Source organism: Triturus cristatus, chromosome 2_1 (assembly GCF_964204655.1).
Source record: "Triturus cristatus chromosome 2_1, aTriCri1.1, whole genome shotgun sequence".
Taxonomy (NCBI): Eukaryota; Metazoa; Chordata; class Amphibia; order Caudata; family Salamandridae; genus Triturus; species Triturus cristatus.
Window position 1 is genome coordinate 999051636 of NC_140581.1, and position 27273 is coordinate 999078908.

At 43.6% G+C, this 27273-nt stretch overlaps 1 protein-coding gene across 1 annotated transcript in view; it reads right to left on the bottom strand.

The window, feature by feature from the left end:
• Positions 1-2659: 2659 nt before the first annotated feature.
• The window catches only part of ADAMTSL1 (ADAMTS like 1), a 731209-nt gene continuing 706595 nt past the window's right edge, over positions 2660-27273 (bottom strand). Inside the window, exons 28-29 of the mRNA XM_085634733.1 lie at positions 25433-25653; positions 2660-11394 (exon numbers count right to left, since the gene is read on the bottom strand). Coding sequence (XP_085490859.1) covers positions 11288-11394; positions 25433-25653 — 328 coding nt within the window. The 3' untranslated portion in view covers positions 2660-11287. The remainder of the gene's footprint in view (positions 11395-25432; positions 25654-27273) is intronic.

Below are 27273 nucleotides of genomic sequence, written 5' to 3' on the forward strand. Positions count from 1 at the left end.
AAACAGGAGTATAATGCCTGTGCTGCCCTTTAAAAATGGGTAAATTGACTTACCCCTAGTTGACTTATTTAACTTTCCTATAAGTCCCTAGTATATGGTATACAACATATACCCTGGGCCTGGAAGTTAAATCCTACCTGTGGACATCAGCACCTATTGTGCCATCCACAAGGTGGGCTTGGAAAACATGCCTTCAGGCCTACCATGTGTACCCTGACTAAAACAGTCTAAATACCTACTGTAAAGCCTGTCAATAGAACCCTCTCTGTCAGGCTGGAAACCCTGCTTTTAAATATTAATCAGTCACCTCTAAGTACACTTTGTAACCGATGAGACAGGGTGCCTGATATTTAAATGTGGAATATGTGTGAAATTAAAATTTACATATTCTTCTAGTGACCAGACTCTAAAAGCTATTTTCACTGGCAGGGCTATAGCTTAATGCCAGAAAATGTCGAAGTCCAGATTATAAACTTTAATCTCTAACTTGACAGGAACCAAAGTCCTTCAAGTACTATTGTTAATATTTAAGATCTCAATATAATGGTAAAGTCGGGTTTTTAATAAATATTTTGGAAACTTAACTGTTAGAACATTATCTTTTCCCTGCCTTAACCACAATTTGGCTAATTTTCATTATTCTACGACAGCTGGTCTACCAGTGCTTGGACTTAATGAGGTGTGAAAACTGCTCACATAGCAGGAACAATAGCCTGGATGTGGGGAGGTGTTTTTCCTCTCTTTTCATGGAAACCAGTTAGTGTTGACCCAGGAATGTCATTGACTTGTAAAGGAGCCTGCTCTTTCGCAAGTATATGTAAGATGAGACCTGGAGAAGGCAACCCTTTGTCCACCCAGCCAGCCTGGTATCAAACCCAGTGGGAGGGGAGCTAACCGCAGAAATTGTTTGGAGTGGCCACAGAGGAGGTGACCACTCATTTCCATGGCCACATCTCATGGTGGGCACACAGACTGCGCACAAGGGGACAAGAGTTTCCTGTTCTTGAATTTTAGGAGTAAGGTGCACAGTGGAATTGTTTGCAGTAGGGCAAACAGTAGGATAAATAGGAACTGCTGAAAAAGTGGATTGTCCCTAGGAACTTTTAACCCTTTGGTTATGGAGGGGCCAGGAGTCACCACCACCCACTAGCTGCTACCAAGCATAAATCTGCATTCCCAAGGCACCATCTGAAGAACACGTTTTGAACCTACAGAAGATCAAATGAGGACTGGATCTGCTGTTTGTGACCTGAGAAGAGCCTTGAAAGACTGGACCTGCTCCCTTTTGCACCAAGGAAAAAGAAGTGGACTCCAAGAGTCAGTTGGCGGCTGACCTCCTTTGTGGCTACAAGGATCCAACAAACTGCATGAGGCCTTTTTCCTTAAGTGACCAGCTGAGAGAACCAACTGGACCTGGGGTGGACCTTTTTGGTGGAATCTGCTGGAGTGAGTCCTGTCCCCTGAGTGTTGTCCCTGTGTGCTTTAGAATTGACACAGAGGAGCAGCTCCAGAAACCCTAAAAAAAATTCCAGGAGCTTTGAAGCCATCAGGCAGGCTGGGCTGGTGGTAGCAAGCATTGGGCGTTTCCCCGGGAGTCTGGAAGAGTGGAAGACGGTTTTGTTACAGGGGGCCGGTTTTGCTGTGGTGCGGTAATATTGGCCCCCAGAAACAAAAGCAGCAGTGCTTCACACTTGCCGCGCCTTCCCTGGGGGCTGGTCCGACAAAACTGCCAGGGCTGCTTTGAGTTCCCAGTCCGGCGCTGCTATCAGGGGGACTTCACGGCAAAGGTGCCCCATTCTGATGCACACAGCTTTCGGCTTGCCCAGCTGGAGGGTTTGATTTTAAGTTTTATAAAAAAGACTGCGTTAGAAAGTACAATCATTGACCAGGATAAATCAATTTGGTGTATCCAATCAGCACTCCTTCGAAGTCAGACTGAAATCACGTTTGGGTCCCAGCCTACCACTTCCACAGACTGTCAGATGCTCAGAGCTTTTTTGTGCCATTTTTACTTAAAACTTTATAAATGCATATCTCCGGTTCTCCTTATTGATTTTTGTAATTCCAGTGTCATTTTATTTATTCAGTTTTGCACTAGCTTTCTAAGTTGGTTGGGATTTTTATTGTTTGGTGTTTAGGTGTTTTGATACCTTACACTTTACCCTAAGTTAGGCCTGTCTGCTCTGTGTCATTGCTACCAGGGGGTGAACTCTGATTAATCTAGTGATTTAAAGGTTCATGCTGTCAAGTTAGTGATATAATTCTTCAAGGTGTGTGCCTGCCCACCCAAAATAATAATCTTCTTACTGCTGTCTTCATACATTTAGGTCTCTCTCTTTTCATGTTGTGACATGGTCTGCAATATTTTAAAGTCCTCCTTTCAAAAGATTGCATTAAGGGCAGCATAGTGTGTGTGAGAACTAATTTATTACCTAACAGCATCGGTGTACTGAAGAAAAAGAATCAATAGACAAGAATAGGGGGTGTAAATAAGATTGTGTAGCTGTTAGATTCCGTCTCCAGTGTTCCATACCGGCATGCACTTCGGCATTTATGTGTCCACAATCACACTCATTTGCATTTATGGTACTCTTCCTGGTGTAGTGAGGAGCAGAAAGCACAGGGTGAACATAAAGAAAACAATTTGTGTTTTACTCAGAATTCTTTAATTAACAGCAATGACAGCCAAGAAAATGCTGAGTATGATACAGTGCACGCCGGATAACTTACATTTTTCTTCAATGTACATTCAATAACATTCAAGGTGGCGACTGGGGAGCATTAGTAGGAAACATTTGGAGCAATACCACCATATGCCTCTCTTCCAAAAGGAAGTGGTACGTCAGATGGGAAAGACTTCTGCTCACTCCAAAGCTCAATCGGCAATAGTTCATTTTGTAATGGTATTATGGTTCTCTGAGAAATCTATTTATTTCAGATAGTTCCAAAGGTTTTGAGAACCTGTGCTTTTTCTTGTTTCATAAAGTTTGATTGTACTGAATTCTCAGAATGAAGTGTGTACCATTTAACAGTCAGCCTCTCCTCTTGCATTTTCCTCTTACATCACCCAGGTGATGAAGTACAGGAGCTAAGTTCCGCCTGTAAACAGCCATGCACCTTTTGCTGTTTTTGCTAATTTTGCATGTGATTCACCCAAGGGCACCATAAAGAAACTACAAAAGGTCTAGTTGTGCTGTTTGCACCATGCACATAAAATTGAGGAGTACCTACTTTAATTGTACTACTGAATATTGGCAACAACAATATCGTGTCATACTAAAATCGAGGACAAAATACCGAAAGGTAAGTGCAGATATGGAAGTACAGATTTACGATTGCTAAATACTCATCTACTTACCTTGAAGATATATGTACTGTGTCTTACATATTACGTATATGTGGAGTTGGGTATAAAAAATCTAGACTTACACATTTGTCTAAATTTTGGTTTCGATATTCTGTTGTCGATATTCTGTCCCATCGATACTGTTGATCCGATATTCAGGGGGCACACTACTTTTAAACTATTCAATTATTCCCACACAATAGTGGTGCCATAGCCATTCTTGAGGATCACAGAACTAGATCATTAGAGGACCTTCAAATATTTGTGTAATGTCTTGAATTAAAACCCCTTTAATTTTCATCATTTAAACATTTATTAGCAAGATTAGAGGCCTAGTTCCTATTTCCTTTCCCATTTAAAACTACAATTGCCACCTCTTTATTGAAAAACATTGACAGGTCATTGTATCGTTTCACTTGTGAGTAACCCAAATCCCTTAAAATGCAAATTTTGATGATGTAACTTGAAGTGCATTTTTGTGCACAGGTAATAGGCATCCACATATTAATGCAACGACAACGTTGAAAATGAGACATACAAAAATTCACGTTTTTTCACAGCCACAAGAACTGCAGTATGAAAATAAAATGTCCAAAAAATAGTTATATGTACAATTATTAATATTGCACTTTTTATACAAGAAAATCCTAATAAATATACACAAAAATGTTGTAGATAGAATTACTTTCTTCTTAAATATTACATCAATCATATCATTGTTTTAAACAAGAAAATATCAGCTTGGGCAACTAATTTTTATAAACAAATGTTTTTTAAAAACACAGATAAAGTAACTATACAGAAATTATATGTGTTGTTGCACTATATAATGAGCAGTTTGACAATTCTTCAATTGATTTTACATTTTTTAAAGTAATTACATTTGTACTTTGACTTTTTTAATTTATCTGCCATTTTGTGTACAAGGCAACACCACATCCGTAGAAGACATTGCTAATGAGTATTATAACATACACACAATCATATGTAATCAGGATATTGCTACTCAATTAGCAGAGCTGTGACCACATGATGAGTTACTTATTCCAGTTATTAAATTAAAGGACATTTCTGCAATATGTGCAATTTCTAATACATATGTGGATATTTCCACAGACATTGACATGTGAAAATTCTGTAGTATTTCCCTGCAAACCTTTCATAAAACCTGTAGTTCATGTAAAATACGACAGAAAACAGAATTACAGGAATTAATTGTAAATGTTTGTGGACAGATCCACTGGGATATCCATGGACGTTTCATGATATTGTCAGGAACAACATTTCTTCAGAAAACTCTGCTAAACTTAAAACTGAAATTTGTACTGATTTCTTAGAATAAAAGTGAATAAATCATTTCAATTCCTTGAAAGTTTGCACAGAATCGAGGATCTCTTGGAATTTCTATAAATGCACAAAATATATTTCAAATCAAAATTTCCCTAGACTGCAGATGCAAAATTCCCATTATAACATTCTTGTTCAAACATGTCATAAAGATTTTTAAACCTTTAAATGATAGTCATCTGGTATATTCCTTTGGGGTCGTATGTGATTATGTATGCAAAGAATTAACCATATAGTATTCAGGATATTGCAAGTCAACTCGGAATCCCAGAAACATATAAAGGCCAAAGGTGCAGTTTGTGAGGTTTAAGTTGACTAGCCTTACCCTGATTACCTATTAGATTGTGGCACAAATATAACATTTGGCCACCAAAGCCTCATAAACTTTGGTAATGTTTGATTTGCTTATGAACCATGATTGCTGAACTCTAAAGAGGAGATGGTCTACTTGGAGTTGATTCCATAGACATGTAGGGGCATATCTACAAGGCACGGCGTTAGAATTATCACCGCTTTAGCGTCCGTTTTGGGCCGAAAAGCGGCGATAATTCTAATGCCTATCAGCATGGACATGCTAACGTGGAGAAGTGTGGCTCAATGATTAGAGCGGCAGATCCCGATGCAGAGGTCTAGTCCGGGACCAGGGTTCAATTCCCCGCCTCGGCGGGTCTTGGGCTCAAAAATTCCACGGACCTCATAATTCTCGCCTCGTGCCTATTCCAATCATGGAGTCCCACTCTGCAACTCTGGGCAATAGCTTGCTTAATCTCCACAACGGCCCCCCACAACGCTAAGGATGCCTGGCCTCCACCTTGGGGGTGCCCAGAAGTGGATGCCTCACAGGGAAAGCCAGGATGGGTTCCACAGCGGTATTCGTACAAGCGCCTTGAGACCCTTGCGGGTGAGTAGTGCGCTATACAAGTATCAAATTTACATTTACATTTTAACGCGTGAATCCATGCCTTTGTGCCTATTTTCTTATTGCCTTGCCTCGCATCGCTAATGAGATGCGAGGTAGGCGTTCACGACTGAAACTCAGCGGGAATAATCGCTAACAGGGCTACTCTCTATTAACTAGTTAATCGCTAACACATCTAGCGACATTAAAACTAGCGCTAACCGGGTATTTCGCCGGTTCCTTATGCCTGATAATTTCACGACTTAGCAATATGTTGCATGGAAGGTGGATCATAATGCTAGATCCACCTCTCCCTATTTACAAGGTTTTATCTAACTGCTTGTTATATCGCTGATATTCCTGCGATATTTTATGCCTATCACCGCTTTTGCCGGGATTTCTATTGCCTCGGCGATGCACATTGTAAGTATTGCGCTGACCGGGCGATAGAATCCGGCATTAGGCGGCGTTAGGATTTGCCATGCTATATGCGGCCAACGATAATTATCGCTGCCGCTTGCTGATATGCCCCCAAATCACTAAAACCAGATTTACCAAATTCCCACCACATTACAGAAACTGAAAGCTTTAAAATGGAAGACGAAACTTGAAACTGCAGTTTGAGATCATGTTTAAAATGAAAGCAAAACATGAGAACATAGCTCATAGGAAGGTACTGCTCTCAGCAGTTTTTCACTGTCTAATCTGTTTGTCTCTTTTCACTAAATGATGGGATAAATAAATACCAGGTCAATGACAACAGGTTGAACTGGACCAATGTAGGCCTACAGGACATATTTTCAATCTGTTTTGTCTGTTGTCTGACAATGTACTATTGGCATGGATGTTCAAATATAAGTAGACATCTTCACTCATGTCAGAATTAATCATAAGGTTTAATTAACATTATCTTTTGCAGAAATAGTTTTAGAGTTACAAAATGAGCAGATGATATGCTATGGGTTAGAATACATTAATTCATCTGCACCTTAAGTCATGTCTTGTGCGTGACCAGAGTAGCACCTCCTTGCATGTGCCAGTTAGTTAAACATTACATAACCGAAAGAAAGTATAATATCAAATAGAATTAGAAAATATTGTGGCCTCTTTGAAGTAGCCGCCCTTCCCCAGTATTTACAGAACCTTATTCCCAGTGTTTGTTTGAATGAACTATTGATGCCAGAAACCAAGCAGGGGTCCAATGTGCTGATTCTCATGTAACTTTAAGGTATAGTGAGTATGTAACTGGGTGCTAGATTACACCAGAAAGGGGATTTAGCAAGGACAAGGTTACCTCGAGCATGGTAACTATGCTATATTTCTTTCTATGAGGGATGTGCCTTAATGCAGATCATAAAATGCTTGCCACGCAAAGGGACGCAACTACTAAGTTAGATTTATCAAGCCACGGAAAGCCACCTTGCGTGGTGGTCCTGCATTTCTTGATAAATCTAGAGTAACGCAACGTAGCACCAATCACTTACGTTACTCTGCCCCAGGAAGGCGTACCATGGGTGAAGAGTGGGTGTTCCCACGCATCTACTCATAGATTTTTGGTGCATTCCCAGATTTACCATTACTGGTAGACCTGGGGAAGCCAAAATGAGAATAAAAATGTTTATTTCTCCTTGTGTTTTCCTCCTTCTGTGTGTGCTGCATTCTGCAATGTGCCGTATTATATTAAATACGGTACATTCCTGCCCTTTCCTTATCACGTAGGGCAGCGCAGCAAGGTGACTTACTGTGCTGCGCTGCATGAGAATTTGATAAATATGCCCCTTTATCTGAGTCTTTGGGGCAGATTTATCAACACATTGTGTCGGTGCAATGTCAGAAAGTCAAAATGTCAAAACTCTCACAAACCGGCGCAAAGTGTTGATTTGTTATTGACGTTTCAGCTGAAAGCCTTTTTGTGTTGAATAGTTGCCTAAGTTGTGCTATATTGCATTAAGGGGGTGTCCTGTGGGTGGTACATGAGCGTCCCACGCTACCACCAATGTCTTTTTGACGGAAAGTCTTATATAATACCATTTGTAGAAAGGGTTTTGAACCAAAAAATACTACTTCCTTGAGACAAACATTTCAAACCTTGCATGACTGCTGTACTCTAGAGTACACATATAATGTTTGTGAACTCTTTCATTACAAAAGCTGTACTACACATCACGCACACTAAACTGTTTCAAAGGTGTGTGTGCGGTGCTATGCGGCCAGTTTGAGTATCAGTGCAAGAATGACAGCAGCAGTATCATATGTAAGATAGGGAGAAGATGTGGCATAACACCCAGCGCTGCTGACTACGGAGATGGGAGACCGGGTTCGAATTGCTGCGTCGGCTCAACATCCTGTTATTCTGGGCAAATCACTTGATCTCTGTGTGTCTCCAAAAATGAATGTGTCCTTGTGTAAAGTAACTGGTGCTCATGTAAAGCGCTCCAATACCTTCGGGTGGTGTTGACACAAAATAAAACTGGAAAAAATGTATATATATGTTTGTAGATATGGCTCTGCACTGTTTTCCCCCTTGCACAATACAAGGTTGCAATTTTGGTTGCTGCGCTTTTTCACGACTTTTTCTAAATCTGCCCATGTGTATTTTTTCTTTACTATAGTGCTCCTCAAAATAATTTGTTTGCCCAACCTGTAACAGGTGACTGGTTGGTGGATGAAATACTGCCTCCTTTTTTAAACCGGCAGATTCTTAGTAACCACAATGATCTAGAACCTGCACACAAAATGTTTTCTTCAGTAGGTGGGTAAGTACAGTGGGTATTCGGCATAATGTACAAGCATAACAAACGTTTTTGCTCTTTCATGAAATTTTTATTTTCATTAAAAAGCATGCTAATGCGTATGAGATTCGTTTTTGACTCCTCGAGTCGCTGAAAATTAAATGTTTTGAAAGATTGTTCAGTAAATCCACAATTAATATGTATGAGAATCATCAACATAAAATGAATTTTAGTGAAAATGATTTAGTTTCTTTGGTAATTCTGAAATCTGGCGTGAGCAGTGGCGTAATGCAAACTGATTGTGTCCCCTGAGGGACCACTCATATCGGAGGGAGGGAGGCGAAACAAGGAGAAATGCTTTCTTTCTCCTTGTTTTTGCTGTTACCATGTGTGCTGCCTTGTGCAGCACTCATAGAAACAGCAAATTGTCATTGATTGTTCATGTGCAGGAAAGTGATCCTTCCTGCACATACACAAAAAAAATGACGTTTTGCTAATTCTATGAGTGTTGCATCAAGCAGCACACATAAAAGTTACAAAACGTCATGTAAAGGGAAACCTTCTGTCTCCTGCACAGGAAGACCTTCCTGCATATAAACAATCTTCCCCTCAACGCAGACACCCGTGCAAGGGTGCCTGCTGCCTGCGTTTACGCTAGGCTGCTAAGTTTAGGGGCACAGGGGCGCAGGGGGAAAAGCAGGGCTGCGCCATATTGTTGTAAATATTTTACAGGTTTGCGTTTCTGAAGTAGCGGAGTGAGGCGTTAAGCTAGGAAGGCTAACGCCACACTCCGTCACTTCATTGTAAATATGCTCCAAAGAGATTCAGGACAGAGGAATAAAGAAAAAGAGTGGATGGATAGAAAGAGAAAAGGAAAGATAGGGATGTGAAATGGAGTGGGCTGGATTGAACATTTTTGCCAGGGCTGATTTTGGTTTCCAGTCCGTCCCTGTTGATTGTTCACCTCATTTTTATTGCCCAATCGCTGATACTTCCCAGACAACACCCACTCCTGCTCCCTGCAGTAAGAGAACCACAAGGGGCGGGAATTCCACCCCCACCAGCGATGTTGCTGCATGGAAAACAATGCAGATCCTGCCTTTGCAAATCATATTCTTTTTTGGCATGTGGAGCTGCCCACTTTTCCCAAGCCTTTCTCTGATTTATATGCAGAAATGTTGTTATTAAATGCAGCCCTTAGTTTTTGCATTTCATGTTTCACATTGTCAAATAATACCGATTTTTGGATGAAGCTTTGGATGTTATGATATGTTGATTTTTTCTTACCAGGTACAGTTTTTGGCTCTAAAGCAAGTGCCCTAGTCTGTCGACGCCTCCTCCAGGATGCCCCTTGTTTTGGAATTGTTCCCTTACATGTGGATTTCTATACACCAAAAAAGTTGCTTTTGGAGACGCGGTTCTATGGTTTAACTGGAAAGTGCTTGTCTCTTCATATCTCATTGCAATTTAATCTAATCTGAAGGGCTCATTCCACCTTCCTTCTTGGTTCACAGAACAATATTGTAATTATGTAATATGTCAACAGGAATTGACTGATGTCAAGAAGAATCTCCTACATACACTAATTTTATGGCACCTAGCATGGTTCCTAGCATGCCTGCCCGCCAACTCGTTCAAAGATGGCTGCCACGAAGTGATGGTAGGCGCCTTTGAGGGGATGTCTTCTTACACCTGCAATGACATCCGCCCTACTCATTTTGTGGGAACACACTTGTGCAAGAATGTGCAGAGTGAAGAATTAACAAAGGACAGACAGTTTAGTTGCCCGTTTAGGGGATTTGCACTGATGATGTAGTGATATGACTGTTTTTGCATATGTGGGTGCTTACACTTGTCAATACCTAAGGATTTGTGAGCCATTTTGTGCAGCCATAAAACTCTAGCAAATATGGCTCAAAACACGTCATTCATAGTTTTCCCTGTTCTCCTATATACAATTATATACAGTTACAACTGTTACATTAACAGCTCTGTCACACACAGCTTTGGTCCAGAGATGCGCTTTACATTGTTAGAAATGAACATAATTCTGTTAGGTAGTACACACATCTCTGACACCTCTCCAGTTCACAACGAGTTTCTGGTTCTCGACGTTGGAGCATCATTGTCTAAGGAGAATGATTCCTTAATTCTGTAAGGTAACAAGTGTCTTGACATATTTTTGGACAAATTTGACTACTGAATGGTACAGAGTGGTAAATGTCGGTTTCACAACCCTATGACCCCCCCTGCACACCAGTGAGACCTCAGTTCATAGTGGTGAAACATCGTACAACACTACAGTGTCTTCTTCCCTTTCATTATGATGCAGTGACAGCAAGTCTTGTTTCTGTTGTCTCTCTTGTTCTCTTTCATGCTTCCCTTTGGCGCACTTGGATACGTGCCCGGTCACAGTCGCTAGGTCAGATATTGGCACAGTTAATGCCAGTCCTCAGAGGGCTGCATAGGCCAAAATCCACATTGGCATTGCACAGTCAAAAAAAAAAAACATTTGTCCATGGTCGGGTAGGACAACATGGGTTGTCCATTGTTTGCCATTATAAGATTGTTTTTCCTGGAAAATCTTTCCCTTTTTCAGTATCTCCCTGAAAGGGTTTACTGAGCAGCATGTTTCAGCTGTGCACAGCAGCGAACAGAGAGGTTCCCTTTCCAGCATGTGAACTTCTTCCCACTTTTAATTTTTCAAGTCCTTAGTAAGCTGTGTTCTTCTGTACCTGTCATGCCTGTGGCATAGTATGTCTCTTTGTTCAGCTTTCTTTTTCGCATTTTTTTTTCCCAACACAGGCTTTAATTCATCACATCTTGTGCTCCAGCAATCATGGCAGGGAGACCTGTCAAGTATCTTATAAAAAAATTAAAAAAAACTAAAAAGAAAAATAAATAAATTTCAGTCACTTTTTGAAACATTCCTTCCTGTGGAAAAGTTAAGCACAGAGGACCAGTTCATACTTTCCCGCAAGAACTGCAGCATCGAGCTTTGAACTGGGCGAGCTGACAGAGTTTCAGTTGCCGCACTTTCTCGCAGTATCTCGTCGTGTCCCTGCACTCCACTGAAAACAGAAAAGAAGAGCCATGATTAGGTCATCTTGGGAACCACGTGTATGTAGTACAAACCCCCAAATGATGAAATGACAAACTTCTGTCCCCCTCTTTCTCAGACTCAAATACAGAACCTTGGGGCATATTTACAAGCCCCTATGGCCACCACAACGTCACTTTTTCTGATGTTGTGGTGACGATAGGGTCTTTGCCTTATTTACAAGGCAGCGTTAAGCCACGTTAAGTGTCTTAACGCCGCCTTGTGAACAAGGCACCCTTTCACGCTATACTTAGCGTGAAAGGGGCGGGCAATTGGTGTTGTGGTGGGCGTTCCACCGCAACACCCATTGATTTTGATGCTGCCTCCTTTTTACAAGGGTGGCGTAAATATGGGGCAGCGCCAAAATTAAGACCAGGGAAAACCTCGTCTTACCCTAGCGCAACGAGGAGAAATGTTTAATTTCTTCTTGTTTTTGCTGTTTCCGCGTGTGCCCCATTGTGCAGCACACATTAAAACAGCAAAACGCCAGTGGCTGTTTATGTGCAGGAAGGTGTCCCTTCCTGCACATAAACAATCATTAAAAAAATGAAATTTTGCAACTTCTATGTGTGCTTCATTAAGCTTTCAGAAGTGGCGGAGTGCAGCGTTAAGCCAAGGAGGCTAATGCCGCGCTCCCCCTGTATCTGCTTTGTCATTCATGTTTCGTATTAGGTGCATTGACAAGATGTGGACACAGGTAAGAAAAAGTTATTTATCTGTAACTACAGTTTTCCAGCATTGGTATCATTCATAGATTCACAGGCTTGAATTACTTTCCCCTGTCAAGGCTGAAATGGCTATTCTGTTCTTCTGGCATTTTGCTGGTGGGCTGCAGACACTTGTGTGGTTTTCAAAGCTGGATGGGTTTCCACGAATCAACCATGAGCGCTCCCTCACACCCAATTTTAGTCATGACCTCCTGCAGTGTGGTGCTGATTAGAAGATTTTTTTGCCAGGGCTGATTGTGGTTTCCAGTTCAGACCAGTCCTTCTTCAGGTTCATTGGAATTCATTCAGGCAAGTAAATGAAAGATCTAATGCTGGCCAAGAAAATATTACTCACCTGTAAATACAGATCCCCGGTGTTAGTTTATTTCATAGATTGAAATACTTGAATTGTCTCCAGCTCAATGACAAGGAATAATTCAAGCAGGTGGTGAATCTATGAAATATCCAGGGCTGGTAAATAGCATGGGTCCAATTGGGTTTAAGTGTCCTGGGTCTTACTTAGCCACAGCAATCAGAGGGGCATATTCATCAATGGGGTTGCATCGCTTTTGCACAATGGGGTGCAAAAGCGACACAACTCTTAAGTGTGATTTATCAAGCCATGCAAGCCCACCTTGAGTGGCCCTGAGTGGCTTGCTAAACCCAGAGTAATGCAACGTAGTGTAAATTGCAGCGTTGTGTTACCCAGCACCAGGGAGGAGGCCCATGGATTTTGGCGCATTCCAAGATTTACCATAAGTGGTAGATCTGGGAATGTGTAAAAACTGCAACACATCCCCAGGGGAGGCGTAACGAGGAGAAATATGTTTATTTCTCCTTTTTCTTTTCCTCTTTCTATGTGTGCTGCATTCTGCAACAGACATACAAAGAGGAAAATGCCTCAGGGGATTGTTTTTCTGCAGGAAGGTCTTCCTATCTACCCCAAAACTATCCTGATGACAAACAGGCACCCTTGCACTGTTGTGCAAGGGTGCCTGCATTGGAGCTAGGCAGCACATTGTGCGTCAGCGCAGGGAAGGGTAAGTTACTTACCTGTAATCCTAGTTCTCTTCCAGGGGTATCCTCATCAAAGTCATAAGCACTGAATATTCCCGCCCATGTGCGGGGACCCCGGAAATAATAAAATTATATATGTAAAAAACATACATATATACAGCTCTGTATATGTATAAACATATATCATTTTTTCCAAGCAAATGCAGCTCCCATAAAAGGCTAGGCAATGTAAATATACACATCCAATAACACACATATATATATATATATAAAGGTATAACAATACACCTAAATCTCTTTTTTTTTTTTTTTTTTTTTTAATGAGGTAAACACTCATGAGAAAGCAAAAAATAAAGAGAACAAACTGTGGAAAAACACAGATGTACAACACATTGCCAGCCTGCAGGCTGCATTGCAATATAATACCATAGAGACTAAAAAGCCCTGTACAGGTAAAAACTGGCACCGTGCCTTTAAGGCAGCCCTGACTTCCATATCCCATCATGCCTCAGGGGTGACAGTTAGGTCAGTTGTTCTTTGCGGGACCGTAGTCCTAAACACAAAGATATATCCTTTCCATAATGAATAATACACCTCTTCTCATTTGCCTGGGGAGGTGGGTGGGTTGCTTATGACTTTGATGAGGATACCCCTGGAAGAGAACTAGGATTACAGGTAAGTAACTTACCCTTCTCTTCCAGGGGATCCTCATCAATAGTCATAAGCACTGAATAGAGTAGCAAGCTCCCCTTCCACCAGCAGGCAAATGAAACTAAGGTTGTATCACCCATGGAGAAAAAGAATCATGAAAATGATTATGTTTGGAACAGATTCCTCAAGGAGGCTTGTCCTACTTGAGTGTCTGCTCTGGTGTCCGAATCCAGACAATAATGCCTGGTAAAAGTGTGGACAGATCTCCAAGTGGCTGCCTTGCAGATCTCGGAGAGTGGGACATTATTGAGAAAAGCCGCGGTAGCCGCTTTTCCTCTTGTCGAATGCGCTTTAGGGCGCGCCCCCAATGGTTTCTGAGCCAGTTGGTAGGCCAAAGTAATACTAGAAACAATCCACCTAGCAATGGAACGTTTGGATGCAGCAAAGCCCATACGGACAATCCCATAGTTCACAAACAATTGGTCAGATTTCCTGATATTCTTAGTCCTATCTAGGTAGAATTTTAGGACCCTTCTGACATCCAGAGAATGCAACGCCCTCTCTGCCGGAGAGGAGGGGTTGGGAAAAAAGGTTGGTAAGGAGATGGCTTGGTTTACATGAAACTCCGATACCACCTTGGGTAGGAACGAAGGGTGAGTTCTCATCACCACCCTATTTAGATGAAAAACAGTGTAGGGTTCTTTAGAACAGAGGGCCTGTATCTCACTGACCCTCCGTGCTGAAGTGATGGCTATTAAAAATGCTGTCTTCCATGTGAGGTGCTGTAGGGTAGCCTTATGAATAGGCTCAAAAGGCGAACCCATGAGCTTCGACAGAACCAAGTTTAGCTCCCAGGAAGGAGAGGGAGGTCTAACAGGGGGATAGACTTTCTTGAGTCCTTGCAAGAAATCCTTCACTACCTGCACTTTAAAAAATGACTGCTGTGAAGGCGAACGCCTGTATGCTGTTATGGCTGCTAGGTGAACCTTTATGGATGAAAATTTCAACCCTGCCCTTGCTAAATGTAGAAGATAGGGCAAAATTACATCCTCCTGGCATTTAGTGGGATCATAATGATGCTGAGCACACCATATATAAAATCTTTTCCACTTACAGAAGTAGGAGTGTCTTGTCGAAGGCCTCCTGGCTTCCTTCAGTATGGACATACACTCTTGAGGGAGGTTCAGATGGCCATACTGGAGGACTTCAGGAGCCATGCTGTTAAGCTCAGCGAGGGAAGGCTGGGATGGTAAATCTTCCCCTGCATCTTGGATAAGAAGTCCGGCCTGCACGGCAGCCGCTTGTGGGGGCGGATCGACATGTGTAGGAGATCCGTGTACCACCACTGCCTCGGCCAGTCCGGTGCTATGAGTATCATCTTGGCAGATGAATTCTGTAGCTTGGTCACCACCTTGGGAATTAGTGGGAGAGGCGGAAAAGCGTACACAAATGTCATTGACCAATTGATCAAAAGGGCATTCCCTAGGGATCCTGGTCGATGGTATCTTGAGGCGAAGCCTCGGCATTTTGTGTTTTGCTCGTCCGCGAAGAGGTCCACTTGCGGGCGCCCCCATTCCCCGAAGATGTCTTCTAACACTTCGTCGTTGATTACCCAGTCCTCTGGCTCTTGAAAATGCCGACTGAGCAAGTCTGCTTGCACGTTGAGTTCTCCTGGTAGGTGCACCGCTTTCAATGAGATGTTCCTTGCTAGGATCCAGTGCCACAGGGACTGAGCTTCCAGCGAGAGCGTTCTGGATCGAGTACCCCCCTGCTTGTTCAGGTAGTACATTGTGGTGGTATTGTCCGTCTGTACTAGAATGGTACTCGTCGTTATCGCAGGTAGGAACGCTTTGAGGGCTAGGTGGACCGCCCTGAGCTCCAGCATGTTGATGTGGTACAACTGCTCGCTGCTGGACCACCGTCCTTGAGTTTGCAGAGTCCCAAAATGCGCACCCCATCCCTGAAGGGATGCGTCGGTGATTAAGGTCTGAGTTGGGGGCTCTTGATGGAAGGGAATCCCCACTTGCAGATTCCTTGGCTTCAGCCACCACTTGATTGACTGTTTGGCTGCAGAGGAGAGGCAAACCTTTTCTTCCCACAGGGAGTTCCTTTGATCCCATTTGTCCTCGAGATCTTGCTGGAGAGGACGCATCCTTAGCCTGGCATTGGGCACTAGGAAGATGCAGGATGCCATGGCCCCTAGCAGAGATGAGATTTGCCTTGCCGACGACAGATTGCTGGTCATAATCTGTCTGCCTTTTAGCATAATGGATGACTGTCTTTCCTCCGAAGGAAACACTTTTCCTACTACGGAGTCTATAGTTGCACCCAGGTAGTGGATCCTCTGCGTTGGTGAAAAATTGGACTTTTTGACATTCACTCTGAGACCCAACCTGCGACATAAGTTCAGGCATAGCGACAGCTGTGTCCGCACATTCTGTGGTGATGAGCCCTTTATTAGCCAGTCGTCTAGGTAGGGATAGACGAAGACTCCTGCGCGCCTCAGAGCAGCCGCTACTACTGCCACGCATTTTGTGAATACTCGAGGAGCTGACTTCAGGCCAAATGGGAGGACTTTGAACTGATAGTGAGCGTTGCCTACCACAAACCTGAGAAATTTTCGATGATTCCTTAGGATGGGAATATGGAAATATGCATCCTGAAGGTCCAGTGAACACATCCAATCGCCCATCCGGAGAAGAGGATATATTTGGTGGAGCGCCAGCATGCGAAATTTTTCCTTTCTTATGTGCTTGTTCAGTATCCGTAGGTCTAAAATGGGTCTGAACTCCACCTTCACACTCCTCTTTTGGATGAGAAAATATCTGGAGTAAACTCCCTTTCCTCTCTGGTTTATGGGCACTTTCTCTATTGCAGATTTGAGTAGTAGCGTCGCTACCTCTTCTCTGAGCTGCTTTAGATGCTGGGATGACTTGACAGGAGGAATCGATGGGGGGTGACTTCTGAAACGAAGCGAGTACCCATGACGCAGTATATTGAGTACCCACTTGTCCTTTGTGATTGTCTGCCACTCTGGAAGATGATGCGCAACACTTCCTCCCACCGGAGCGGTGGACAGCATCGGAGGAAGCGGTTTCTCATTGCTTCCCCGGTGCTTTGTTTCCAGCATTAGACTGCCTGTTGTTACCTCGTCCCCTGGATGGCTTGCGGGACTGGTATTGCTGTTTCTTTTGACCTTGCTGGTCCTGGTTCTTTTGCCAATGAGGGGTTTGAACCCTCTGTTGGTAATTGCGCCTGTCATTTCCCTTGCGGCGTCGAAACTCTTTTCTCTTTTCAAGCCCGACTGCTTTCATGGTCTCCAGCTCTGCTTTCATACGGGCCATTTCCTCGTCTGCATGGGACCCAAAAAGAGAACTACCGGAGAAAGGCAGATTTAAAATTCTTGCCTGCGCTTCCGGTTTCAAGGCCGTCAATCTAAGCCAGGATGTTCTTCTGGCTGTGACTCCATGTGCATATTCATGCGCTGCCAGTGTTGCCCCATCCGCCGCTGCACTTATGATCTGGTTAGAAACCAGACTCCCCTCATGCAAAATCTCTTCAAAGTCCCGTCTGTCCTCTGATGGAACTTTTTCAATGAACCTCTGAAGAGAGTCCCATAGTGACCTATCATAGCGCCCCAGAAGCGCCGAGGCACTTGCCACCTTCAAGCTTGAGGATGCTGAGCCGCAAACTTTCCTCCCCCAGGAGTCTTGCGTTTTACTGTCCTTATCTGGTGGCACCGTTGAAGATCCAGCTACTGCATGCGTCTTTCTGGCAGCGGCGGTGATGACAGAGTCCGGTGGAGGATCTGTTTTAAGGAATAGCGGATCCTCCGGAGCTGGACGGTACTTTTTTAGAATTCTCGCCGGCGCCGTTTTGGTGGTTGCTGGCGTGAGAAAGATATCCATTACCGGTTGTAGCAAACCGGGGACTAATGGCAATAACGGGCGTGTCACTGTGCGTTCATGAAGAGTTTCAAAAATTATGGATGCGGTGGTCTCCTGAACCGGCATAGGGATATTTAATTTTGTAGCTCCTCTACACAACACTTCTTGAAATGTAGAAATATCATCTACCGGAGATACCCGAGAGGGTGGCGTCTCCGAGAGTGTCGGTGAATAATCCCTTTTGGATGATCTGGAAGAAGGGGAGGTAGAAGGGGTCCTACGGCGCCTTCTCTCTGATCTGGTCGACTCTCTTCTGAGGGAGGCAGACCTGGATCGCCTTCTTGGTGCTCGAGAGTGACTTCGGGATTCTCTTTCTCGAGATCTTGGTCTGATCGGTGTCGCTGGGAATACCACGCCCCTTATTCTTGTTAGCGATGCCTTTATTGTGTCTGTCATAGCAGGGTCCTGAGGCATCTCCCTTACGGGACTCTGAGGCACAGCATTGTCCTCCTCCTGCGAACTTTCTCTTGCAGGAACTGGAGATTGATGTACAAGCTCTGGTGATCCTAACCTTGAACCTGAGCCCTCTGATCCTGAAGGCGAGATAGAAATGATACGCGGTGACTCCGGAGCTGTATATATCAGTCTATGAGGAGATTTTCGCCTTGAGACTGGTCGAATCGTGAGGCGAATATGTGAAACCTCCTGCGTACCCTCAACATAGGGCTGCCTCGACGGTGATAGGCCTATCACCGGAGATCTTTGACTCGAATCTTCGAGGCTCCGAGCTTCTTGTCTCGACGTCGAGATTATCTTCGACGGAGGCTTCATGTACCTCACCAAAGCTTTGGAGACCTGTGAGGACGGAGGCACCTGCCTCGACGTCGACTCCGACGGAGGCACCTGCCTCGACGTCGACTCCGACGGAGGCACCTGCCTCGACGTCGACTCCGACGGAGGCCTCTGCCTCGACGTCGACTCCGACGGAGGCCTCTGCCTCGACGTCGACTCCGACGGAGGCTCCTGCCTCGACGTCGGCCCTGACGGAGGCGTCTGCCCCGACGTCACTCCTGACGGAGACTTTTGTCTCGACGTCGAATGCTCCGACGACGTCGAAAGCCTCTTCGCCGTCGAACGATGTTTCCTCGACGGCGATCTTGATCTTGACGGCGATCTTGGTCTCGACGTCGACTGTGGAGATCGCCTACGTACTTCTCGCGACGTCGAATGATGTCTCGCCGACCTCGACGTCGAACGATGTCTTTCTTTCGACGACGAACGATATCTCTGTGCAGACGTCGATCGATCTTCTCTTGACGTCGACAGATGCTTTTTCGACGTTGAACTGTGGCGCCGAGACCTCGACGCCGAGCTTTTAGACGCCGTCGACGTCGAACGCATCCGCTTCGACGCTGAATCTAAAGTCGACGACGATTTTCTCTTTGCAGCATGACTTCCCCTTGACTCCTCACCTCTCCGCGACGATCCCGCCGCTGGAGTCTTCGACGCCGAGCCCGACGTCGATGGGGAGCAAACAGGGACCAACTGCCTCGACGTCGACCGTTCTGCTAGGCCATACAGCCTAATCCTCTCCCTCTCCTTTAAAGTCCTTTTGGAAAGGTCTTCACAATGACGACATGTTGCTGGAGAGTGAGAGTCCGGCAGACAGATGATACACACCTCATGTGTGTCTGACGCAGCCTTCTTTTTTCCACAAGATGGGCATGGAACAAAAAAAGAAGGCATTTTTCTGACAAAACGGCTGAAAAATCAGTCAGAAAAACACAGGATACTGACTTCCTCACAGAAGTTGTAAGAAGAAGTCCAAAAAAATCTTAAAGTTGTAATAATTCTTGACTAAAGAGTCAAAAAAGAAGAGAGCTGAATTCCAGGGTCCTGACTGAAGGAGCCGGAAAGAACAACTGACCTAACTGTCACCCCTGAGGCATGATGGGATATGGAAGTCAGGGCTGCCTTAAAGGCACGGTGCCAGTTTTTACCTGTACAGGGCTTTTTAGTCTCTATGGTATTATATTGCAATGCAGCCTGCAGGCTGGCAATGTGTTGTACATCTGTGTTTTTCCACAGTTTGTTCTCTTTATTTTTTGCTTTCTCATGAGTGTTTACCTCATTAAAAAAAAAAAAAAAAAAAAAAAGAGATTTAGGTGTATTGTTATACCTTTATATATATATATATATGTGTGTTATTGGATGTGTATATTTACATTGCCTAGCCTTTTATGGGAGCTGCATTTGCTTGGAAAAAATGATATATGTTTATACATATACAGAGCTGTATATATGTATGTTTTTTACATATATAATTTTATTATTTCCGGGGTCCCCGCACATGGGCGGGAATATTCAGTGCTTATGACTATTGATGAGGATCCCCTGGAAGAGAAAAGAAAGGAATGCATTGTACATTGTTAGCTACGGCACATTCCTGCCCTTTCCCTATCACGCAGCACGCTGCGTGATATCTTAATAAATATGCCCCAAAGTATATTAATAATTATCTTGCAAGGTGGAACAATGCTTGCAATACGGAAGTGCTGGTAAGAGCTGAGGGGAATAGAAGGGAATGGACGGACATAGCCAAGGATGTGACCTGATGTCTAGAGCAGTTGACCTCAAAGCTGGGGAACCGGGTTCGAGTCTTGGCAGGGACACTCAACATCCTGTGATTCTGGGAAAATCACTTAATCTCTGTGTGCCTAGTAAAATGAAGGTGTCCGTCTGTAAAACAATTTGTGCTCATGTGTAAAGAGCTCTGAAACCTTTGAGTCACATTCGCGCTATATAAAACTCTAAAAAAAAAAAAGTGGAGAGAAGAGATAGAAAGAGTGGCTTATCAAACTAAGGGGCATATCATCAAGGCCAGGCGATAAAATTATCACCACTTTAGCGTCCGTTTTCGGACGGAAAGCGGCAATAATTTTATCGCCTTATCAGCAAGGTCACGCTATCGCGTGAATCCTTGCCCTATGGCCCTTTCCCCCAATGCCCATCTTCGCATCTCTAAAGAGAGGCAAAGTGGGCGTTCCACCCCAAGATAACGGGAGAAATGTTGCTAAGTGACATTTTTCCTATTATCTAGCCACACGCTAACCTGCAGAGCGACAAGAAAAGTAGCGATAACCTCAGTTATCGCTACTTTCCTTACGCCTGCTTTTCAACTGACTTAGCCATGATATCCTATGGAAGGTGGATATCATGGCTAAATCTGCGTTGCCCTATCAGCAAGCTTTGCCAAACGTTGTGCGATTATCGCTGGATTTTCAGCGATAATCGCACAGTTGGCCGCTTGCGTGTTGAATTTTATCGCTTTGGCGATAAGCGTTGCTGATAGCACGCTATCTCCGCAATAAAATTCAGCGTTGGCCGGCGACAATTATCCTCGTGCTAAGAGCGCTGAGAGATAATTATCGCCTGGCCTTGATGATATGCCCCTAAATGTGCAGAATGCCCTCAAATAGCTGATGACACACCAGCAGTTATGGACTGCAGTTCACTCCATGGACATTCATTTGGTGATCTTATCCACAATGCTTCACTTTAGAATGGTTACAATACAAGGATCCTTTTCCAAGCTCTCTCATTTGAGGCACTGGCAGGAAACCCTCAACACTGGCTCACCGTATCTGAGCGTGGGTATCAACACATTTTACTGTTTCTGTTTTCAATGGAGCCATGGATTAAGTTGTTAGAAGGGGGAGTCACAAAAGCAATGAATGCGATGGTGGTCAGCGGCCTCTATAATTATCCAGCCTTCCCATGCCTGTGCCACAGCCACAGTGGCGTAGCCAGACCATTTGCTGCCTGTGGCGGTCCCTGCGTTTGCCGCCCTGCAACAGCAGTAGGTGAGAGCGGGGGCGGAGTGGCGGTGGGGAGACAGACGATGACGAGGGTAAGGGTAACAGTGCTGCCTGCAGCCCCCAAAACTCGTGCTGCTGGGGCAGACTGTCCCCAGCCCCCTCCCTTGCTATGCGACTGCAAAGCCATAACAATGTGGACTGGAGACCGACCAGTGCATTTCTCCGATTAACTTTGCCCCAGGCCTTCATGACCTATGTTAGTCATTTCTACACCTGCTGTTCCTGAGGGAAAATATTGCATATGTTGGGCATCCATACCTGCTGGAAAAAGACAGGCAGACAATAACAGGATTGTGGGGTTTTATTCCAATCAATTAAGCAAAAAGAAAGTACTATGAGCAATCCGCCTGATTGTGTGAGTGTGCTAACAATCATGGGACCATCTGGTTTCAAAGATGTGGAGGACTTCAAAGAGAGTGCGGCCCTCAAGCTGTCACCACGCGTCACCGTGCTCTGCAGGGATCAAACACATATGAACCAAAAAGGGCTCTTGCAGGTAGAAATACTGGCATGTAATGTTATTTTAATACAGTGAAATAACTTTCCTGTGGAATGTAAAAGGTCTTAGAATCAGTTGTCATGACAGGAAGTGCAAGAGTTATTTTCTGATGACATCTGAAATGGCTTCCTGAACTACCTCAGCGATAAAATCATAATTGCTCCCAGAAAACAAGATGCAATACAGGACCATGAGGCTAAACTCCCTTTATTGAGACTTGATTTATTATTATTGGCCGACGGGGAACATTTAACTCTGCAAACATTCTTTTTCTTTCAGCCCGATGATACTGTTTTTCATTTGTTTATAATGAGGCACCGTGTTCTAGGCTTTCTCATTACTTACAGTAATAAGACAAGTAGAAAGCAGTAATTCAGTCTGAGAACACGTCTCCTTGCTTCTTTCAGACCAAATTCAAACATTCCTAACAATCCTCCATTTTAATGTTAATTGCTTTCAATTGGAAACATTTAGTTAAAAGAGAGGAAGGACTAGCACGACCTCTACAGAGCTTTCTGCACCACTATTTGTTTTTGTTAGTAAAGTAGAACTATTTAGGAAGGACGCCCGTTAACAGATCAACAGAATTTATTTAAGATTAATTTGTTTGGATGCTGGTTTGCTACTCAGAAATGTCTAGAAAGTGTCATCTCAAGTCCCCAGATAAAGTGTTTTGGTTTTTCTTAATGGATTTGGGCTATGCTAGGAACTGAATGAATACAATGAGAGAAACTATGGGACCTTGGCACTGGAAATCACAGATGCATTGGCCACACTTTGTAGTGCTAGCCAAATTGTCTCTTCGGATACCCTGGTGTTGTATGTGTGTCTGCACTTCTATCTTTCCAGGAAAGATATTGGGCCTGCAAAAAGGATGGGCCATGGAGCGACTGATGGCGCGAAGCAAGTCAAGTCTTTCTGAAGAGTGTTTCAAGAAATTGTCAGTAATATTAGGCCAAAATGATGCATATGTAGCACATTTCTTCAAGTATTTCGATAAAAAGCTTCAGGTTTTGGAGAGAGTTTTGAGGTGCGCTTATGAAGCACTTTAAGATCTGCAACAGTACAGAAGGATTATTTCTCTGAAGTAGGAGTACATTTATGTGGCCATCATAAGAGGAGGTGACAGGTAGAAACCCAAAGGCACAGGAAACAAATGTTCACGTCACGAGTGAAACAGAGTCTATCACCCCCTTGCTGGTTTCCATGGAGGTACAAGGGGCATATATTCTAAAATGTCGTGTTCGAAAGTTGAGAGTACCAGGTACACTACAGGCTAGCAAAGTGACCAGCGTGGAAGCACATGGGGTTTCCAGCGAGTTGCACTTCTGATCTACCTTCACATTTTACGCTTACTTAATATTATGGTGTTTCTTCAGGAACGATTTTGTCCAAAAGTTTTGAAAATTAGATCAATCTTTTGTCATGCTCACCTACTCACACAGCTATTGGAAATAAAATGGATGGTAGTCTGGAACCTGTCTGTCATGAATGTACCCGTCAGTGTTTCCATTTACGGTAAAGATCCTATGGCATGTGAGGCCCTAGAAAATGAACAGTCTGGCATCAATATGATGGTTAAATTCATACCTCTTCAAGCTCTGAGAAGAACATGATATTTTGGTTTTGATGGGGATGATGTTGCACGTGTCCATATCTGACTCCTCAATTGGAAAGACTTTTGCGATAGAGTAACCGGGAGTGGTGGCAGTAGAACATTGTGAATATTGTCATGTGGTGTTTCTCCTATTGTCAAATCATTAAACCGATTTCTCTCACAACCAGCGTTCTTCTCTGTTCGGCCTGTCTGTTCAAGTGTTCGTTAATAAGCGGCTTCTGTCCGACATGTTTCAAATACCCATGGTTCTCCTTCTAACTCTCTTGTGGTTATTCAGTTCCTCTTTCTGCTCCAAAAAATTGGATAAAGGGGCCTTCAACCATCTCAGACTCAAGCTACTTAATTCCATCCAGTTGGGTTTCTGTGACCTTCACTAGGCGGAAACTACACTTTCACATGCATTTAACTTTATTATTACTGCACATCACAACCTCCTTTCATCGTTCATCAGTGTTTAATCTTCTTACGCTTACCTGCACGGCTTTGTATAGCCACCAAGCTGGCTTACGCTCTGCCCAAAACAGAGCCGTACTGACACTGGCTTTTAAAGGAGTGAATGGTATGCCCCCACCTACCTTTATGACATCCTGTGCCACATATGCCAATTTGTAACTAAAGATCTACCACCCATAACCTTCTATCACATCTGATAATTTTACCATTTAGGCCACCTTCACCGAAACACCATACCACCATACAACTGAGCGGCCTCCTCTCTCAACTCTTGAGGTGTGAGTGATCAGTTTCTCACTTCCCACACTTTTATACATGTATAACTATGGACATAGTTTTTACCTATATATTCCTGGTGTCATAAAAACTTCTCATCTTAAAATGTACATGTCATTGCCTAAGTTAATCATACAACTGGCACGATGTATCCGCATCGCAGCTCATTCTGTTCGTCTTTATGATAATCATCCTAGGTAGTTCTCCTGCCCTATTTTTCCTTGAAGTGCTACTATGTACTCTGTATAACATTTCTGATCCCAATATTGTGGTTGTCAAATTCATAAACAAATATTAATATCTACCCATGTAAGATTCCATAACTATCATTAAGAGAATCTTGCATACTCACCAAATAAGCAGCAAAAGAATACATCAGAAATTGGCAAATAAAGCAGTGGCGGCTCATCCGCTGAGGCGGAGGAGTGTGGCCCACTGCTCTTAGCAGTGGAAATGAAGGAAAAATACAATTATAATATCTGGACGATGTTATAATTTCATTTATTACTGCATCTTTGCAGGGCTGGTCTGCTCTGCACTTTGCATTTTCTGCATGCAGGCTGCATTACAGCCTGCATGGAGAACATGCCCAAGCCCACATTCTCTGTCTGAGCGTCGAACCACAGCGCTTAGACTAATCACAATACTGCATTGCAGCATTTTGATTGGTCAGTGGAACCTGGGTGCTTACCAATTACAATGCTGCATTGCAGCGTTGTGATTGGTCAGGGGAGCCTGGCTGCTTCCTCTTCCGGCTGGAGCAGAGGGACAAGGACGAGAGACGTGGAGAGACACAATGAGGTACGTTTTCTTTTTTTTATCTTTACCTCCGCCCGCCCCGCTAGCCTCAATCCGTGCCAGCTGCTACTGAAATCAAGGAATCAAAGCCAAGGTGAAAACCACAACAGAATGATTAATTCCAATATACATTTCTCAAAATACCATGAAACACGGATAGGAGGTAGTTCACCACTTGAGAACTGGTGTGGGGTGCAAAGAACTCTCTTGTTTCAGGAAACATACCATTTTCACAGGGGGCGATGTTGCAACGTTGCCAGTTCACTGGTCTGGGTCTCCAGGAACAGTAATGTTCTTGTACAGGATTGTTTGTTCGGAGCTGCACGCACTCAACTCGCCGTGACTGGAAGCCATAGTTGCCACATGTGGCTGTGCATAGCGTCCAAGGTGCTACTCTCCACTGCACTCCGCAGATATCAGTCCAACAGTTCTGAGTACTGAATGGCCTAGAAAAGAAACCATTTGTTACTAATATAAAGGATTTCTATGACACTCCACTGAACTTGCAAATTAATTGTGTGTCGGGTGAGTGTGTGTGTCGGGGGTGCATATGTGGACAAATAAACAATGGAACATGTATTTGAATGCTCAATAAATGGTGTACTAAGTGATGTGGCCATGAGTAGAGTAGGACTCTTCAACCCAATGAATAATCCAGTCAAGTTTTCAGGGTATCAACATGAATTTGTATGAGGAATCTTTAATGGTAATCGATTTTGGAGGAGATTGATTTAATAGTTGTTGGTCAATCTGAAGATCTGACTGAATTTTAATTTTCAGGGCTCAAAAGTGCAACCCAAACCACGAGTGAGCTTTAGCAAATGACTTTCATGGCTAACAAAATGGAAGACTGCGAATGGTTTGGTAGGATACCATGTAAAATCCAGCAATTTAGGATTTTCTATTCTGAGAGCAAAACAGAGGGCAGAGCAGTCAGTAGGATTTGTAGGTGTTCCCATCAGGCCAAAGGAATTGGAAGGAGGCAATCAAGGAGACATTCGAAGGAACAAAACTAGATGTCTGATTGTTTTTTTATTTTTGGAGCTGCAAATCTATATGAAATAATTTAAACACATTAAATCTATGCAACTCGGACAAGCAATATGGACCTTTTGGAGGTTCTTCTGAATTTGTAAATGGCCAAAGTACAGTAATCAATGCAGTTGTAGGACATTCATTTTGGTCTGCACTAACCAGGACACCTGCTACTTGGTCTGCAATGAAAACTTGGCCTTTCGAGCCTCCTTCATTTCTGGGTAGCTGTGGACTAGCGGTTTCTCTTAACTCAAAGGAGGTGTACAGTACAACCCAGTTACCAGAGCTGCACTGCAGGTGTGAATGACCAGACTGAGCTTTGTGTTTTTGTAAAAACATATAACTTTAATAATATTTCAACATACATCAATATATGTACAGTAAAAACAAAGTAAAAATGTAAAGTCAAATACACAATAAGAAATAGTGTCTCAAACTTAGTTGGAAAGCAAAATAACACTGAACAAAGGATGAGGGCCGCAGAGTACAATTCCAGATCACTTACAAGTGTATGGGAACAAGTCCCCAAGTATGGGGCATATAATCAAGAAACGGCGTTAGAATTATCACCGCTCTAGCGGCAGAAAATTGCCGCTAAAGCGGCGATAATGGGCTTGATAATATGCCGCAGAGAATTCCAATAGAAGCCCATGTTCTGGTGTCAACATGGGCTTCTATTGGAATTCCCACGGGCATATTATCAAGCCCATTGTCGCCGCTTTAGCGGCAGTTTTCTGCCGCTAAAGAGGCGATAATTTTAACGCCGTGCTTGATAATATGCCCCCATGTGTAGGGGTGAGACGTAGTACTCCTTGCAGAGATATGCATTCAGTTTCTTTTTGAATTCCAGGTGAGTCAGAACAGATCTGGGCGCATAGTTGGAGAAGGTTTGTTGATCAGTAGAATGTTGGAGAAGCAAGTGTTCTGCATCCATTTTAGTTTTCTGAACCAAAGTAATACATAATATGGAGGTTGGAGAGAGCCCCAGACAACAGTGTCAATAGCCGGCTCCTCTAATGCATTCCTGAGCT